An 18,476-nucleotide genomic window follows, 5' to 3' on the forward strand; every position below is an offset into this window, starting at 1 on the left:
CAGTGATCATGGAGCCCAAGAAAGTAAAATCTGTCACTGCCTCCATATCTTCCCCTTCTATTTGCCAGGATGTCTGACTCAAGGTCAGCAGCCACACTATCTGGCTTGTCCGGGACATCCAAATCTTTCTGTTATAATTCCTCTGTGTATTCTTTCCACCTCTTCTTGATGTCTTCTGCTTCTGTGAGGTCCCTACCATTTTTGTCCTTTAATATCTCCATCTTTGCACAAAATGCTCCTTTAGTATCTCCAATTTTTTTGAACAGATCTCTGGTTTTTCCTTTTCTATTATTTTCCTCTATTTCTTTGCACTCTTCACTTAAGAAGGCCCTCTTGCCTCTCCTTGCTAGTCTGCATTCGATTTTCTGTAAGTTTCCCTATCTCTCTTGCATTTTGTTTCCCTTCTCTTCTCTGCTATTTGTAAGGCCTCGTTGGACAGCAACTTTGCTTTCTTGCATTTCCTTTTCCTTGGTTTTTGTTGCTGCCTCCTGTACAATGTTACAAGCCTCCATCCACAGTTCTTCAGGCACTCTGTCCACCAAATCTAGTTCCTTAAACCTGTTGTTCCCTTCCACTGTGTATTTATAAGGGATTTGGTTTAGATTATACCTGACTGTATAACCCAGAGGGCTACTCCAATTCTTCTATGAGATTCTTGCCCACAGTAGTAAATATGATAATCATTTGAACTGAATTTGCCCATTCCTGTCCATTTTGGTTCACTGACATCCAGGATATCAATGTTTATTCTTGCCATCTCCTGTTTGACCACATCCAGCTTACCAAGGTTCATTTTCCAACCTGAGAGGCTCATCTTCCAATCTCATATCTTTTAGCCTTTTGTTTGTGTCCATGGAGTTTTCTTGGCAAAGATACTGGAGTGGCTTGCCAGGTGGATCACATTTAGTAAGAACCCTCCACTATGACCTGTCCATCTTGGGTGTCTCTGCATGGCATTGCCCATAGCTTCTTTGAATTACTCAAGCCTCTTCACTACGACAAGGCAGCAATCCATGAAGGGGAATCACAGCTCTACTGAAGGCCAAATTCTACTTTGACTGGCTCCTATGGGCCACATGCCCAACCACCAAAAAGCCTGAGAAAAGCCCCACAAAACCAGCCACACAGTGACCCAACTGATTCATTCATTCATTCATTCATTCATTCATTCATTCATTCATTCATTCATTCATTCATTCATTCATTCATTCATTCTCCACCTTTTCTGAGACATTTATTGCTTAAAAACCTTCCTGAAAAGGAAGGTCTTTGCCTGATGATGCAAGAACAAGAGGGAGGGGGACAATCTGGCTTCTTTGGGTAGTGCATTCCATAGCCTGGAAGCACTCACTGAGAAGGCCCTTTCTTGTATCTTCACCAAATGAGTTTGGGAAAGTACAGAGACAGGGGCCTCCCAAAGATCTTAAGAGATGAGAAGGCTCATATGCAGTGATACAAATATTCAAATAGTCTGGACCCAAGCCATATAGTACTTTATAACTAATAACCGGCATTTTGAATTGGGCCCAGAAACAGACTAGTGGCCAGTGAAGCTGTTTTAGTAAGAGAATTACATGTTCCCTGTTAGGTTAGGCATCCTTCAGTATCAAAAAACTATAGTAACGTGCTCTGTATGGAGAACCTGGAACAGCATCTAGTGTGGCTGAGGAGGCCAATTCGAGAGTGACAATCCCTTCCACACTGAAGACAAATACAATCTGTCCCCTGTCCAGCTCCCTGGTTTTGCTGCTTTTGTGACTTCCTCTTTGCCTCAGCTTGCTGGGCAAGTGTCTCTTCAAATTGGGAGAGGCCATGGTGCAGTGCCTGCCTCCAGGCTGAACGCTCAGATGTCAAGGTTTCCCATCTGTTGAGGTCTATTACTAAGGCCTTCAGATCTCGCTTGCAGATGTCCTTGTATTGCAGCTGTGGTCTTCCTCTGGGGCGATTTCCCTGCACTAATTCTCCATACAGGAGATCCTTTGGAATCCGACCATCAGCCATTCTCACGACGTGCCCAAGCCAACGTAGACATCGCTGTTTCAGTAATGTATTCATGCTGAAAATTGCAGCTCGTTCTAGGACTACTCTGTTTGGGACTTTGTCCTGCCAGGTGATACCAAAAATCCGTCGGAGGCAACGCATATGGAACGTGTTCAGCTTCCTCTCCTGCCATGCACAAAGGGTCCATGACTCACTGCAGTACAGAAGTGTGCTTAGGACACAGGCTCTAGAGACCTGGATCTTTGTATGTGTTGTCAGCTTCTTATTGAGCCATACTCTCTTTGTGAGTCTAGAGAACATGGTGGCTGCTTTGCCAATGCATTTATCCAGCTCGACATCCAGAGAGAGGGTGTCAGAGATGGTTGAGCCAAGGTACACAAAGTCATGAACAACCTCCAATTCTTGTGTAGAGATGGTAATAGAAGGAAGTGAGTCCACGCCCTGGCCCATGACTTGTGTTTTCTTCAGGCTGATTGTTAGTCCAAAGTCTTGGCAGGCCTTGCTGAAATGATTCATGAGTTGTTGGAGGTCTTCAGCAGAGTGGGCAACAATGGCTGCATCATCTGCAAAGAGGAAGTCCCGCATGCATTTCAGTTGGACTTTGGTCTTCGCTCTCAATCTAGAGAGATTGAAGAGCTTTCCGTCTGATCTTGCTGCAGCATTTTGAAGCAACTGAATGCTGGTTGTTGTGGGTTTTTCGGGCTCTTTGGCCATGTTCTGAAGGTTGTTCTTCCTAACATTTTGCCAGTCTCTGTGGCTGGCATTTTCAGAGGACGACACAACTGAATGCTGTTCAAAGGCAGTCCCACACAGAGCAGATTACAATAATCCAAACAGGATGCCACTAAGGTATGTGCCACCATGTCCAGATTGGACGTCTCAAGGAATGGGCGCAGCTGGCATACCAGCTTCAACTGTGCAAATTCACTCCTGGCCACTGCTGAAACCTGTGCATCCAAGCTCAGGAAACACACCCAAGTTGTGAACCTGGATTTTCAAGGGAAGTATTAATACCATCCAGAACAAAACTGAATTCTTATCTTCTGGCTTGTCTTCTGACACACCAAGGGCACCTTTTTCTTTTCTGGATTAAGTTTCAGTTTGTTAGTCTTTATCCAGTCATCAAAGCAACCAACATGAATTTGACACATCTCTGGGAGGCAGTGGAAGATACGAGGGCTTGGCATGCTCTGGTCCATGGGGTCACGAAGAGTCTGACATGACTAACGACTAAACAACAATGACAATCCAGTCACTGGCCTAAACACAGAACAGTTGCCTTGGATTCAGATGGGAAAGAGAACTAGAGTTGAGTGTCATCAGCATACTGGTTGCATCAAACCTAGATAACATCTCCCAGCAATTTCTGATATATGTTAAATAACATATGTGACAGGATTGAGCCCTGAAGAACACCACAGACCAATGGCCAGGGCTGCAACCAGGATTCCTCTAACACCATCTTCTGAGTTCAGCCATCTAGGAAAGATTGGACTCGCTTTAAAACAGCACTTCCAAGGCCTATCCCAGAAAGGCACCCCAGAAAGATACTGTGCTCAAAGGTATTGAAAGCTGCTGAGAAGTCCAGCAGAACCATCAGAGATACACTTCCCCTTTCTAGTTCTCAGCATAGGTCATGCACCACGGTGACTAAATCTATCTTTGTGCCATAACCAGGCCTGAAGGCAGACTGAAATGGATCTAGATAATCCAATTTATACAGAAACATCTGGAGCTGGGACACCATCGTATGCTCCAAAACCTTGCCCAAAAATGGGTCATTGGACACTGACCAAAATAGAGATGGACACAAACTGACACTTTGGAAATTTATGCTGTTTGCCCTTTGGATGAACAGGTGTTCAGTGCTTCCCAGTGTTCAACTGGACTAAATTGTTCTGGGTTAATTTGTGGTTGGAAAGAGGAAGTACACAGATTGACTTAAAGATTTCCTAAATCAAGTCAATTAAGTTTTTTTAAAAAAACCCTAAGTTTTCAATAAAAAGGCCGCTGAAAACAATAGATAATCACCAACCAATAAATAAGTGTACAGATTACACTTGTTTGATTAAGTATACAACAGATTTAAATAAATTGGCAAAGCAGCTGAGAGTTATGCTGCTGTTTTGTCAGTGGCAGATTATGCCATAGCTTGTTTTTAAAAAAGTAGCATTTAGGACAGGTCTTACAGGATCACAATTGGCTTCATGATGCCCATCCCTGACCTAGAGAAAGACATGCTAGTGTCCCAGTGAAACAAATGGCACAATTAAATACCTGAGTCATTATTTCAGCTCTATTTAGATAAACCTCTTTCTTCCCAATTTGCACATAGTTGCAAGTAAAAGCATAAGAATGTAAAAAGAGCCCTGCTGGATCAGACCAAGGTCTCATCTGGTCCAGCTTCCTGTATCTCACAATGGCCTCACTAGATGCCTCTGGGAACACACGAGACAACTAGATACCTGTCTCCTGATACCACCACCACCCCCGCATCTGATATTTTAAGCCTGGAGATTACACATCCCCATCATGGCTTGTAACCTTCAATGGACTTTTCCTCCAATCCCTTTTTAAAGGCATCTAGGCCAGATGCCATCACCACATCCTATGGCATGGAGCTCCACAGGCTAACAACACGCTGGGTAAAGAAATATTTTCTTTTGTTTGTTCTCACTCTCCCAACACTCAGTATGAGTGGATGTCCCCAGTCTCTGCCAAAATTATGTCTCTGCCAAAGAATGTAGGAGATGCACACAACATAAACTTTGTATGGTGAAACTGTGCACTATCCCTTCCCACATCTTCCAAGCAAGATCTCATCAGTCTATCATCAGATCAACAGGCAAGCATATGGCTGACATCTCCTTCCTTCTCAGATTTCTCTGTCACATCTAGCTACAGTACAGGTGATTATTACAACTAGCAAATCACCTTGTTTTTCTCTCTTATACATTATTTCCACTTTTAAATAATTTGATATGCCATCAGGATTTATCTGAATCAGATCTGCTTATCTGCTAATTACACTTCCCACCCAGAGTAGACCTTTGGTCTAGATGGGCGGGGTAGAAATCCAATGAAATAAAAATAAATAAATAAATAAATAAAGATTGTAATTCTAGTGCTTCCCCCATGCAAAATTCACAGCATTTTGATACATTTCAATTCAACTGAGTTCAATAAACGATATGAATTATTGTTCAGTAGTAATACTTCAGTCCATTTCTTAAGTTTTGCGTATTAAAAGAGCAGACATTTTAAATTCAAAGATAATTTTCAGTTTTAAAAGTCAGCATAACAAATGGCTATTTCTACACTCACATCTACACCAAAGGTCAATACAAACATTTCAACAAAACTGAAGCATAATCGGAGTGTCCGTTATCATTTAATCTAGAATGTGGTATTCCCAAGTACTGCAATACTATAGCCCAGACATAAGGAAAATTACTTTTTGGACTACAATTCCCAGAATCTGCCATTGTCCAAGATTAATAATTTCTTTTCCAAGATCATCAATATATTTGCAAACACGTTTCTAAAATCATGTTTTATACATTAGATTCATGTACTTACAACCTAATTGGTTCCCTGATAATGACTGCTCAATACTAAAATAAAGGTTTGGTTCTTAGACCATGATCTTAACCTTATGAATAAAACTATCTTCTCACTTTTCTCATATGCTTCCTCTCTTTTGCTTCCTTTCTGGATGATTCCTTCTTATCCCCTATGTCTTCTTTTTACTGCTACCTCTGCTCTTTTGATGGTACTTGGTGATATAAAGTGATATAAAGACCAATTCACTGCACTGGCTACAATGGTAGTAAAAGTAGTAGACACGACATTAACAAACATTGTAATGAGTGTTAAATAGTTTCAAAAAGCTATCATAAAAGAAGCAGAATCCTAAAAGTTGAGAATTTATACATACTACTACTTAAAAAGATTCTACATACTTGAACAAAATCTTAGGTAATATGTTTAATAAGCTTCAATGTGATGAAAAGCAATGTATGGTTCTTTAAAACAAGCTAATATTAGTTTATTTTGAAAAAGTAATATTGCAACCTCAAATATCTTTCCATGGGTTGATACACATTGCTGTGTTAATACGTTGTACAAAAATACTTAGTTTAATTGTCTCAAGTGTCTAGCTATACAAGAGGATTTCTGCCATTATTTAATAAGAAAACTAGCCGAGATGATCTGTGCAAGAATGACTGTAAAAGTATTATATGCATGGGAACTGAATCACACTCAGTTCTTCATCAAATGCCCCCCAAAATTGTTACCTCAAAATCTATCTAAAGAGCAGTTATAAAATTTGTGGCAGCCTTGGAAGTCTCTTGAGACATTATGTAAAAAAGTCTTTCCAGACATTGGGTAATTTTACCCTTCCCACATTTCTTTGTCAAAACTTCAGAGATTCCTTATAAAATTAATTTGGGGGCAGATATTAAGCCGTAAGAAAAAGCAAGATCATTTTTACATATAAAACAAAAGGTAAAGCTAATAAAAAGCAAAATAAAAATCATTTAAAGCAGTAGGCAGTGAGATTTTCTCATTCCTATATCCCATGCCTCAATTAATATTTTGGTATTTTAAAGCTGCAGAATAAATTACTTCAGCTGAAATGTTTTCAGCTGCAATTGATTAAAAAACAGATGTAGTCTGAAAGAAATCAGAAGGAACTTAAGTTTTACCACTCTAATTTTTTCTGTCACTCTAAGCATTGTTTAAATTCCTGTTTTTTCTGTTTGCAATAAAAATAAATAAATCTGGCTACCTGCAGCAATTTGTTAACTCTTCCTCATAAATGTCATGGAACCTCAGAGCATAGTGATGTTGATAACTGTAAATCACTAATATTTCCAAGATCAGAATGATGCTGTGGAACAGGAACCAACATCCCGGAGTCTGCTAACCAGAACCCTATCACTAAGAGAAGAACGTATATCCTAGTATAAGAGTATAGCTTCTTTTAATTTTTATTACTTGAATGTCCTTAAATCCTAAACTTAGAGTATCTTGTTGTTGATATTCAATTATACTTGGAAACAATTTGCATAATTTTGTAGCTCAATCAATATCTTTATTTGATGTTTCTATAGTCTGTTTTTGCAGCAATTGAACAAAAATGCAGTTATCAGATTCTCTATTTTGATTTGGGTGGAGGACATTACACAAGAAAAGTGGAAAGTGGAAATTATTACTTTGTATCTACATTTCAACAGATTTAGCAAGCTTCTCTTCTTTTCTATATATCACTGAAAATATAGTCCAAGAATAAGAACCAATTCCTTTGTAAAGTGATCAATTTCAGGAAAAATGGTATTTCATTTGCACCCATAGTACATGTCTGACTTCTTTTAAAACCTTTCTTACAACATGCCGTTTTTCTAAAATGGATTGGTTTTATCATTCATAATCATGATGCTTCTCCAAATACATTTTTCTGTTCTTAATATGTTCACTTGGTTTAGATCTAAAGAATGCCATGTGTCACCAGCCATAATGACAAGAAAAAAGTTCCAATATGTATAATACTGCCATTTCTCAAATGTATGATGCATACCACAGTATTAATTCCACAGTGGTACTTACAACCTATTCCCCAGAAAGAGGCAATATTTATTTTTAACAGTCATTAAATAACTGAATAGCTGAGTAATTATCATAAGTATAGATGGTAGGAGAGCCAAAGCAAGATGATGCCTCAACTGTGTACTTGGTTTTTCACTGCTACTATTTAGTTAAGCCACTGTTTAGTTTGTGAAAGTCAAGTATGTGGTCTCCTTCAGGGCCACATGTTACTGAATTTCAACAGGATCCAGAATTCAGATTAAATGGCACTGTCTTAGAAGTCCATGACATATATCCATTTGCCAAGAAATGTACTGCATGACGGTGAGGCTGATGAACAAGCATCCACAGGAAAGATAAATAAGTCAGTACAAAAACTTGCAAGTCAGTCAGGCTTCGATGTCAGACACAAGGCAGATTAACTCTAGGAGTAAGCTAGTTCTTCAAGTAGCAGAAAAACAATGCAGAGAAAAAGTGCTATCTGAATTGAAGGCATTATGAAAATTCCAGAAGCTGAAAGAGATGGCCAAGATTTCCTAGGCTGAAAAGCTACCTTTGATGAGCAAGGGCTGTTATTCTCAACAGCCACCAATGTGGAGAAGCTGATGGAAGCTCCCTTCTGGGTTTTGGATGCAACATTCACAACATTCCCCACATTCTTCAGGTAAATGTACTCTATCCATGCACCTGTTGGAAACAGCAGAAAATTCCAGAGTATTGCCATGTGTATATTCCTTATTGTCCACTGATTCAGTCATGTTACACTTGAGTCTTGCACTTGATGTTTGTTTGTTAAATGGACTTGTAATGAAACCTACAAGTGCAGTTTATTTTTCAGTTTATACAGGTACTAATCATTGCAACATGCTACTATTTCCTTAATGGGTTCATTACGTTTTCTCCCCTCAAGGGAAGGAATTATTTCTATTATCTCATTTAAGAGATGTTCAATATTTAAGCTATGATACAAACATTAGTCCTGAAGCAAAGATATTTTGTTGCTTTGGCTTTCTGTCCATCTGTAGACATAGTAGCTAATTTTAAAGATTTGAAACTGCAAATGGTACTTTGTATGTACTGAATATTACCTGATGAGCATCATTATGTTCAGGTACAATAAATAATTATTGAGAATATAAGACATAATTTAAGAAATGGTAGCAATATGAGACATGATTAATCACTGTTTTATGCTTGTATTTTCATGCACATTTTGGTTGGTTATATAAAGAGGTGACACAGGGCATTGTACATACCAAAACCAATACTATTTCTTCTGTTCTTGAAAGAGCCGACATTGGTGTGCCTGTAATTGTAGGAAGGCAAAGAAAGGAAAATAATGAAGATTAAAGCATACTTCAATTGTTTGTCATAAAAGTTCTCAAAATAGATTAGAAATCAGAAAACTGTAATTTTTTTAAAAAAAAAGAAGCACCTGTAATTACCCAAATGATCATATAATCAAAGGTATGAAATGGTATTAAACCTCATACAAATGGAATTAGTTCAGAACAGGAATATAAGGCTCTTCCTTTTCTTTGCAGGTGAATATGCATAATTGCTAAATTTTAATTCTCAGTGACATGGATTATATGAGATTACCAGCAGCTCTGAAATTAATTTTAAAATAGTGTTTGTTCATTTGTTTTCCACAGCAATTTGCAAAAATTAATTGAACTAAAGTGGAACCACTTGTTTGTTGTAGGAAATTTGACAATTTAAAGCATCAGATTGTGTTATTTGAGCCTTTATTATTTTTTCTGAACAAGATAAATTGAAAGGATGTGGAACTTTGCAAGTATTCTTGACATCCTAGATGATGTTCCTTTTGTCTCTTTCATCAGAAAAAATGGTTTAATTTCACATTTTATTCATTTCCCCCAATAATATCCAGAACATGTATTTTCATTGTTGCATTTCTGTTTTGCCTTGAAAACATGTCTCTTTCTGTGTGTCTCTGTGTGCAGATTTATCTGGTGAGTACTGTAAGTGATTTGAGAGCTCAATTCAAAGTATCTGAACTTTTCAGTCCAAGAATTTGATATTGCCCATGTTCTTTATGTTTAGAGAAATAACCATGGTTCGTTGGTGTCCCAAAAATTTACCAAATACTTAAGTCTGCATAAACAATTATTCATAGAAAATTCAGAGCAAGCTGCACTTGTCCATTTTTGTGCAGTTTAGTAAAATTTGAGCATACAGTATATGTTGCAATCTTTTTTTTTTTTTTGCATTACTGTTATTCCTGTCACATTTAAGAATGGAGGTTTTTTTTTTGAAGAACTAAATTTCTAGAAGAATAGGCAGAAGATGTATTACACAAAATACTTTTACACATCACTCAATATGTGTTGCACATATTCTTCATTGAACTGGAAAAAGAAGTGAGTTCTAAAATTATCCGTAGGACAACTGGGATATCAAAAGTCATTCTTGTGGAACAGTTATAGCTGCAGACATCTTCTAGATAATACACAGTACTTTGCAATAATAATTACACACTTAATGTGTATTCAAAAATCGTCTTTAAAAATTTAAGCACATCAAATATTATTTTTCTGGAAATTATGCTCTTTAACAGACTGAGCCTTTTTTTAAAAAGCCATAGCTGTTCCTGTTCTATTACAGATAATAACTGTTAGTTCCTAATTAATGACAAAATACCTATTTATTATTAACCCAGCCTAATTTCAGGAGTGAATTGCAATTAGTGCCTGCTTTGACTTTTCAACTTGCAGCAACTCACTGCTGAAAGTTTTGTCAATGGTATTAAGATAGTGGACTTCATGAACAGAGTTTTGGTCAGTCCTTTCCTCTTGTGATAGCACTTTTAGACAAAAATAGAAATTACAGTGTTCTGTCATTTGGAGTTAAAACTGCAAGAGAACTAGAATAAATTTTAACAGAGTGGTGGTCAGAAATGTGTAAACCATACTTTCTGAAACTGTACTGGGATCATATATCTAAACCTTCGAAGATCTTTTACAAGTAGAGCACACAATGCTGATTATGGTTTCAACATACTTTACTGCTGAATTTCCAACAGTGAGACTACATGTCTCTTTTGCTGATGTTCTAATGTACCATTTACTGTAGTTTAATTTTCTGGAATGAACAGAAACAAAAGCAAGAAGTGAAGAGCCACCTAGAGTGGTCGTTTCGACCAGATAGGCGGGGTATAAATAGAATAAACAAACAAATAAATAAATAATTAAATAAATAAATAAATACTCTTTATATTAAATCTCCAAAAATATATAAATAGAAGGGTTGAGAAACTATGGCGTAGGAGGTTACAATTTCCATTTCCTAATACGGTGATGTATGATCTGGTCATATGAGCCTCGTGGCGAGTGGTTAAACCACTGTACTTCAGCCAAAACTGTGCTCATGACCTGGGGTTCAATCCCAGGTAGCCAGCTCAAGGCTGACTCAGCCTTCTATCCTTCCCAGGTCGGTAAAATGAGTACCCAGTTTGCTGGGGAGGCAATGTGTATCCTGCATAAGTAACTTGTAAACTGCCCAGAGAGTGTTTGAAGCGCTATGGGGCAGTATATAAGCAGCACGCTTTGCTTTTTTTGGGGGGGGGGTCTTTTACAGCCTATATTCTGTGCAGTTTAGTTTACTATTGGATTTCAGACAATATAGTACACCCCAGTCAAGAAGCATACATGAAGGTCTACTGTGTACCATTAATTTCTTTGCATTTGCTATGTTACTCATAACCTTATATTTACTCAGTTATAGAAGTAGAAGAACATGAAGCTGCAGATGAACAATCTTGCCCACTTGTGCATGAGCATCCTGATAATATATATATTATTTTATTAAACAGAAAAGAAAAACATACAAATACTACTGTTTACAACTCATCATCATATATCCACTAATGACAAATATTTCAAAGGATGGTTTCTCAGGAAAATGTGCTAGCTATTTTGATCAGGATTTTGAAAGCACAATCAACTGGACCTTATATGAATGCTTAAAATAACTGTGGCCGGGGGGGGGGGGGGGAACCAAGATATTTTGCATGTGCACACATACCTAAAAATTCCACCCACCATGCAGTAGGCTGTTAAAAATAAGGTGAAGCCTGTTAGTATATGCTTCTCAGTCTTTTCATTCAACTCAGTCCAGTTCTTCTAGCCTTTCTATATAATAATCCATGTTTTTCAATGTTCTAACTGGAAATAAATTAAATCATTACTTAAAACCTACAGGAAAGCGGAGTGGGGGGTGAAGGAGATAAATTCCGACATCTATGTAGTAAATAAAACACTTGCAGGTCACTGACAAGATTACACTGTTTTCTGCAAAATGTTACGGTACAACTTTATTATGCCAATATTTTTGTAGTCCAAGGACACAGACAACAAGAGCCATGATTAGGAATAAACAATGCTCTACATTAAATATAATTGCTCCCCCACTCTAGCCCTCTTGGTTGTCAGTGGTAAATGCATATTGTGAAGAACTAAATTTCTGGAAAACAGAAGGATGTGAGCTTCCCAACAGGACTTCCATAAACCAGCCAAAATGTTTTACACATATTCCTTGTAGAACCAAAAAAATAAAAAATAAAAATAAAAAACCCCACAAACTGACGAGTGCTATTATGTTCCAATTTCCAGTTCAGATAAGGCAGTTTGTAGCTCCACCTATACAGAACAGGAGGGAACTTGCATAAAGAGCTACTTGCAGCTGTCTTTAATCATCTTAAGGTCTTAACTAATTATGAAACCAAACTCTCAAAGAAACCACATTATTATTTGAGGCTGTGCTGTTGGAAATATATGTTCCACCTGATAAATGGTATATGGTATCTTTACTGTTCTGATTCAGAGAAACTGCAAACAAAGCAAACAACCACTTCAAAATAAGCAACACTTGTGCAAAATTGGGAAAGCACATGCTCAAGCATCTTCCCAGATGTATTAATTTCACAGGTGACCTCTACCTATTACATGAAGTGGTTCCCAACCTAGGTTCCCCATATGTTCTTGGAATAAAATTCCCAAAAGCCTTCACCATTAGCTGTACTGGCCAGGATTTTTGGAAGTAGTAGTCCAAAAACATCTGGGGACCCAAAGTTGGGAACTATTGGTAGGGCTTTTCTTTGAATGTTTTACAAATCATGGTTCCTATATAACATTTATTTTAAAAACAAAAAAGTACCTTGAATTTTAGAGTTAAATGAGACATGTTTAGCAGAATGTAAATGCTGCTTTTCAGACATGTCATTTACTAGAACAAAGATCCAATTATGTTCTTCCTCTGCAGTGGAAGGGGGTTCAATTCCCTATGCCATTCGAAAATCTCTTTCAGAAGCATGAATGAGAGCCCTCTAACAGCCTACATGATAAAGGGTGGCTGTCATGGTGACAGCAGGAGTGATGACACAGCTAAGACAGGGTCTGCACCATCTTACTATGTAAAAAACCATGCAGCAATAATTATCACAAGATTGGGATGGAATGTTTACTTAATTATTGTATCTTCCAATGTTTTCAGGTCAGCTGGCCCTCTTAAATGGCTGGTGACTCAAAGTTTGGTTTATCTGCTGTAGAAAGATGGAAATAAACTGACATTGTGGAAAGCTTTGAAGAAAAGGATGGGAGTCTTGGAATGCTAATATTCATTAGTGTGACACTGGATTACTAATCTAGGATAAGATAATTGAAAAAGGATACTGTATTTTATTTTGTATGTTTTAATTATAGGCCACCTTTCTCCCTATAAGGGGACCCTTATATTCCACTTGATCAGCTTTAGCACGGCTTTAGAAATAGGCTGTAATGACAATCATGATGATCAAAAAGTGTGATACTAGCTACAATGCACACAAAACAAAGGAAAAGTCATAAAACCATGTTTTAAAATCCAACAAAATATGTCTAATAAAATAGTGAACAGAAACACACCGAAGATTAAAACTGAGACTCAATGCTATGAGATAATGATGAATAGTAAGCAAGGGAATAAGGACAGGATGTTGAGGTTCATAGAAAAGTAATAAAGATTACGAAGAATCAAACGGCAGTTCTCAGTTGCCATTAGAAATTATTCCTCAGATTCGCCCTTTTCTGGGAGTTTAATTATTTAGGGAATATCTTTACAACAAAACTCTTCCTTAACCAAATGCTTTCGCTTTCAAAAAATTGATGAATGTGCCACACAATATTCCAAATACTTTCAAGTCACGAAGATAATTCGGTATATTCACCAAGCCCTTTCATAATAATATGTTTAAAACCTTAAAACCTGAGACTACCATAGACAAGTTCCAAAAAATAAACATTTCTGTTTACAGTTCATTTTCTGGATTGCGACGAGACAAACCAAACTAATAGAGGGCTTTACCGGGGGCGGGGGGGAGCCTTTCACATCTGACATACAAGGAAAACTGAAGGGAAATGTGTTCTTAAATTTTGGAAGGGACTTTTAAAAAAACACAACAAAAACACCTTAATAGCTCAATCCTAAAATCCCCCCTATTTAGTAGTCCTACTAATTTAAATGGGACTTTCTCTCAGTAACTGCATATAGGATCACAGTCTAAAATTAGTCTTTTTTAAAATTTTCACATGTTTGGATTTTCTGATCCCTGTCCAAAAATAGAGCTGGAGTTACCATAGTAACTATTTATGTTCATTTTCCTCCTCATCTGGGGCATAAAGCCTATGAATAAACAATGTATTTTGATATAATTTTTATGAGTAAGCCTCTTCCTCCATCATTTTCACATTCATGGCATTTTTAGATTTCATTCAGTATAATTGTCAACTTTGCAGACATTCAAGACAGATTATTTTACCTTGTCACCTTCAGAGAATGTTATTCCATCAATGGCTCTCTTCCAAGTAATTTCAGGAACCGGTTCCCCTTCTGCTTCACAGATGAGAGTAGCTTGACCATTTTCAAAGGTTGTTTCATTTTTAAGTTGCATTATTTGAGGCTGTACTGTTTGAAACATAAATTACATTATATATTCTTGAAGAAAAACATGTAACATGTGTAAAGGAGCGATACAAATATTAATGAACTGTGTACCCATGTTCTACCTGATAAATAGTACTGTACAAGGTAAAATATGTTATTTGGGAGGTCAGATCAGAATAAGCCTCAAAAACACCTTTTAAAAGATAGCACTCACTGGATTGTGTAATAATTAGGTTGATCTATCTGATTTATTAGGCTCATGAGCATTGCAAATAGGGATAAGAAAAAAATCATATGATACATCAATCCTGTTGAAAGTACTAAGTATTTGTACCTCATAAGATTTGTAAGAAGCACATCTCTTTTGTATTCATATATCTGTGAGCTAAAACAGTCATCTTCACTTTTGTATGCAAGACATACAAAATGTTTTCAAGAAATAAAATGTGCACAAAACTATATCAACATTTTAAAGGAGCCTCATGCTGTAGCGGTTCAACTGCAGTACTGCAGTCAAAACTCTGCTCACAGCCTGAATTCAATCCCAGTGGATTAAGGTAGCCTGCTCAAGATTGACTCAGCCTTCCATCCTTCTGAGTACCCAGCTTGCTGGGGGAGGGGCAATGTGTAGCCTGCGTAATTAACTTATGAACCGCCCAAGCGCTATGGGGTGGTACATAAGCAGCACACTTTGCTTTGCTAAAATGTGTACAGCTAAAATGTGTGCATTCAGTAAACTGTACTGAAAAACAATAATAAATGATACAATCACTTTTGTTAAATCAGAGGATGAGAATGTTTAGTTGAAGTGTCTTTAAAACAATTGCCAAAATGGCACTAGTTGCCCTTCACTCCCCCCAACAGAACTTTGCTTTTTGGTCAGGAAAATGTGGAAGCAACTGCATATCAAAGCCTTAGCAAATGTTTGGTAAAATATGTTTTCCTACTGAGGACCCAATTAGGAAAATGATGCTGTTGGGCCATTTACCCAGAGAGAAACCATTCAAAAGAACTGGTGGCTTCAGTCTTAAATCTTTTGGGGAAATCAATTGGGGACTCAAGAAATCTTCAACTGAAAACTAAGCTTCTGGACCCTTGATGCAGAGGAATGAAGAGTGATGGGAAGTACTTTCATGTCTGAGTCAGATCTTGGCTTTTTTCTTCTTCCCAGTTTCAATTTGAGACTACTAAACATGTCTTGAGACGATTTTTCTTAAAGGAATGCAGGTTACTTTTCCCATTTATCTTAGAAAATCTCAGGAATCTACCTACTGCAATGTCATACAATTTGTGAAAAAGCAACAGCACATAACAAAGAAGACATTTCTGGAATTGCTATAACTTTGTACAGACATTTACCCACAAAGAAACTTAAAGAGATTGGAGAGAGGCACAAACCAGAAATATGATGAACCGTGAACCAACCCCGAACCCCAGTAAAATGAACTGGTTCATGGTTCATTTTTACATTCTATACCTGAGGAGAGTGGAACCTAAAGCCTGAACCACCTCTGCTGCCCCCCTGCCCCCTGCCTGTCACCTCCTTGCCTGTTCCTGCCACCTCCTCCATCTTCAGAGACAGTGGCCTGACTTCCTTTCCAGGAGCCAGGACAGCTATCTCTACACATGTGCCAGTCTATCAACAGATCGGGCTCTCTGAAGGGAAGCCCTCTGAAGGGTTGCTGTCTCTGATGATGGCAGCAGCAGAGGAAGTGGCAGGACCAGGTAGGGAGGGGATGGGTGGGGGCAGAGGGAAAGGGAGATAGCTGGAATGGACCAAGGGGCGTTTGTTTTTCCAAAGCAAAATGAAGCACTGAGCAGAAAAAAGTTCTGTGTTTTGTTTTGTTTTAGCAAAATGGCCTGCATGAACCAAACCATGTAGCAGCCTGGTTTGTGTTTATTATTGTTGCTTGTAATTCAGCTTGTGCCCATATCTAGAGGAGATGTAACTCATGCATGCAGCATGGCCCCAGATACATGCACCATCATCGTGAAGCTCTGAAAAGAGATCTGCCAGCCCTGAACATGCTTACAGAGCTCCTACCAGAGTAGAGACTCACATATTTGTTTCATGTTTTAGTTTAATTGAAATGTAATGGAAACTTTAATGACAAAACATAAATCATTCATGATATGTACAGCAGTGCTGAAGTGAGTTCAAACACAGATGAAAAGTGATAATTATACCTAACAGTGCTTACCAAAAACTTGTAGGTATGTCTGATTTGTCATCTTTCCAGCTTTATTCCTTGCTTCACAGATATAGGGACCTGCATCAATATTTTTTATGTCCCTGACTGTTAGTTCCGTATTGCTTCCTCTCAATACATACTTGTCACTTTCCTCAATACGTTTTCCTTTTCTAAATAGAAAGAATTTAAAATGATTTATAATTTGAAAGTTCGTAATTTATCTCCTGATGTTGAAATTCCAAAATAAAATAAAATATCAAAGAATCCTATTGCTTAGTGACAGTGAACAATAATAATGCTTTGGTTTTTTTTAAAAGAAAATGCATCTTTATATGTTTCCCTATTAAACACTAAAAAAAGAAACACTAAACAAATTAATTTATGCAACCGCAGAAAAAATAGTTTTGTGGAAACTTTAAGATTAATACTAAATACTAAATTTATTTTATGTTAGCTTTTTGGATTACTGTCTGCTTCTCCTGATGCATGGATTGCATAAATTTATGATTACTGTCAAACTAACTCTTCAACCATTTCAAATTGTCTAGTGGATGGTCAGAACCAATCATGAGCATACAAAAAAAAATCATCCTATGCTCTTAAATTTTTGAGTCAGTTCATCCTTCACTACTGCCTAATCTGTGGTTCATTCAGCCCCAAAGTGTAAAAGAAATAACCCCACAGTTACACATTAGATGCTTTCATCTAAAGAAAAATAAGATGCATATTCTAAAAAGTATAGATCATGCAATTCTGTCATAAAAAGAATTCCCTAAGGAAAAGGAAGTTCAATTTGTGTCAGGTTGCAACTATCTCAACACTGACAGAAGAAATGGCAGATAATTCTGTGAGATAGAATTTTTTGAAGAAAATGGACAATAATGAAATATGGCAACAGTTTATATTTTAAAAACCTATTGTTTTAAAAAATAGATTCATTTTTGAATGTTATTTTTCATCAAAGCAATTTTGTTCATTAAAATATGTTATATCTACAGGATGAATGTATACAAACTAGAGATGGAGGTATTTGTATTTGTATACAAATACCCCTGCACAGGTGGACATAATGAAGGTCCAGCCCCCTGGGGTCAGACCATCCACTCACCTGTCCGCTGCTAAGGCCAGCTCCATGCTCCCTTCCAATCACTCCAGAGCTTGAGGTCGACTAGCCACTAGTCGACTAGCTACTAGGCTTATCTTCCCTCCTTCTTCCAGGAGTGGCTAGTCGACCATGAGCTCCGGAGTGATTGGAAGGGAGCGCAGAGCCGGCGGCAGCAGTGGATGGGTGAGTGGACCCTTGTTATGTTCACCTGTGCAAGGGTATTTGTATTTGTATACAAATACAAATACCCCCATCTCTAATACAAACCATCATATTTTTGATCTTAATGCATTATCTTCAGTAATAAATACACAGTTATGAATGCTTCCATCCCAGACTGCATAGTGAAATTATCTATCCCATCTTCAAAATGACTGTGGTGTTTAAATTGAGTTACAGCTCATCTAGTCTTTATTTTGAATATAAAAGTTAAAAAAACTGTCTGGTTGTAAACGTTGAGTACTCATGACTTTTTGGAATCTGGATACGACATACTATTCATTATGTCAGTGCAATAAAGATACAAACAAAATGACTGACATATTACAATATATCTTTCTTCTATGTACAACAATCTCAAGGTTCAGATAGCTCAGGTTGTAATTTCATACAATAAAATTTAGAAACATTCATCAGGTTATAATCAG

The 18,476-nt window shown here is 37.4% G+C and overlaps 1 protein-coding gene across 4 annotated transcripts in view; it reads right to left on the reverse strand.

The window, feature by feature from the left end:
* NCAM2 (neural cell adhesion molecule 2) overlaps positions 1-18,476 on the reverse strand; it is a 319,495-nt gene that overhangs the window by 112,815 nt on the left and 188,204 nt on the right. For all 4 annotated transcript variants that reach the window (XM_020789611.3, XM_072994055.2, XM_072994054.2 and 1 more), the window contains exons 7-8: positions 16,734-16,894; positions 14,408-14,553 (exon numbers count right to left, since the gene is read on the reverse strand). In XM_020789611.3, the coding sequence (XP_020645270.1) occupies positions 14,408-14,553; positions 16,734-16,894 (307 nt within the window). The remainder of the gene's footprint in view (positions 1-14,407; positions 14,554-16,733; positions 16,895-18,476) is intronic.

Source organism: Pogona vitticeps, chromosome 3 (assembly GCF_051106095.1).
Source record: "Pogona vitticeps strain Pit_001003342236 chromosome 3, PviZW2.1, whole genome shotgun sequence".
NCBI classification, from domain to species: domain Eukaryota; kingdom Metazoa; phylum Chordata; class Lepidosauria; order Squamata; family Agamidae; genus Pogona; species Pogona vitticeps.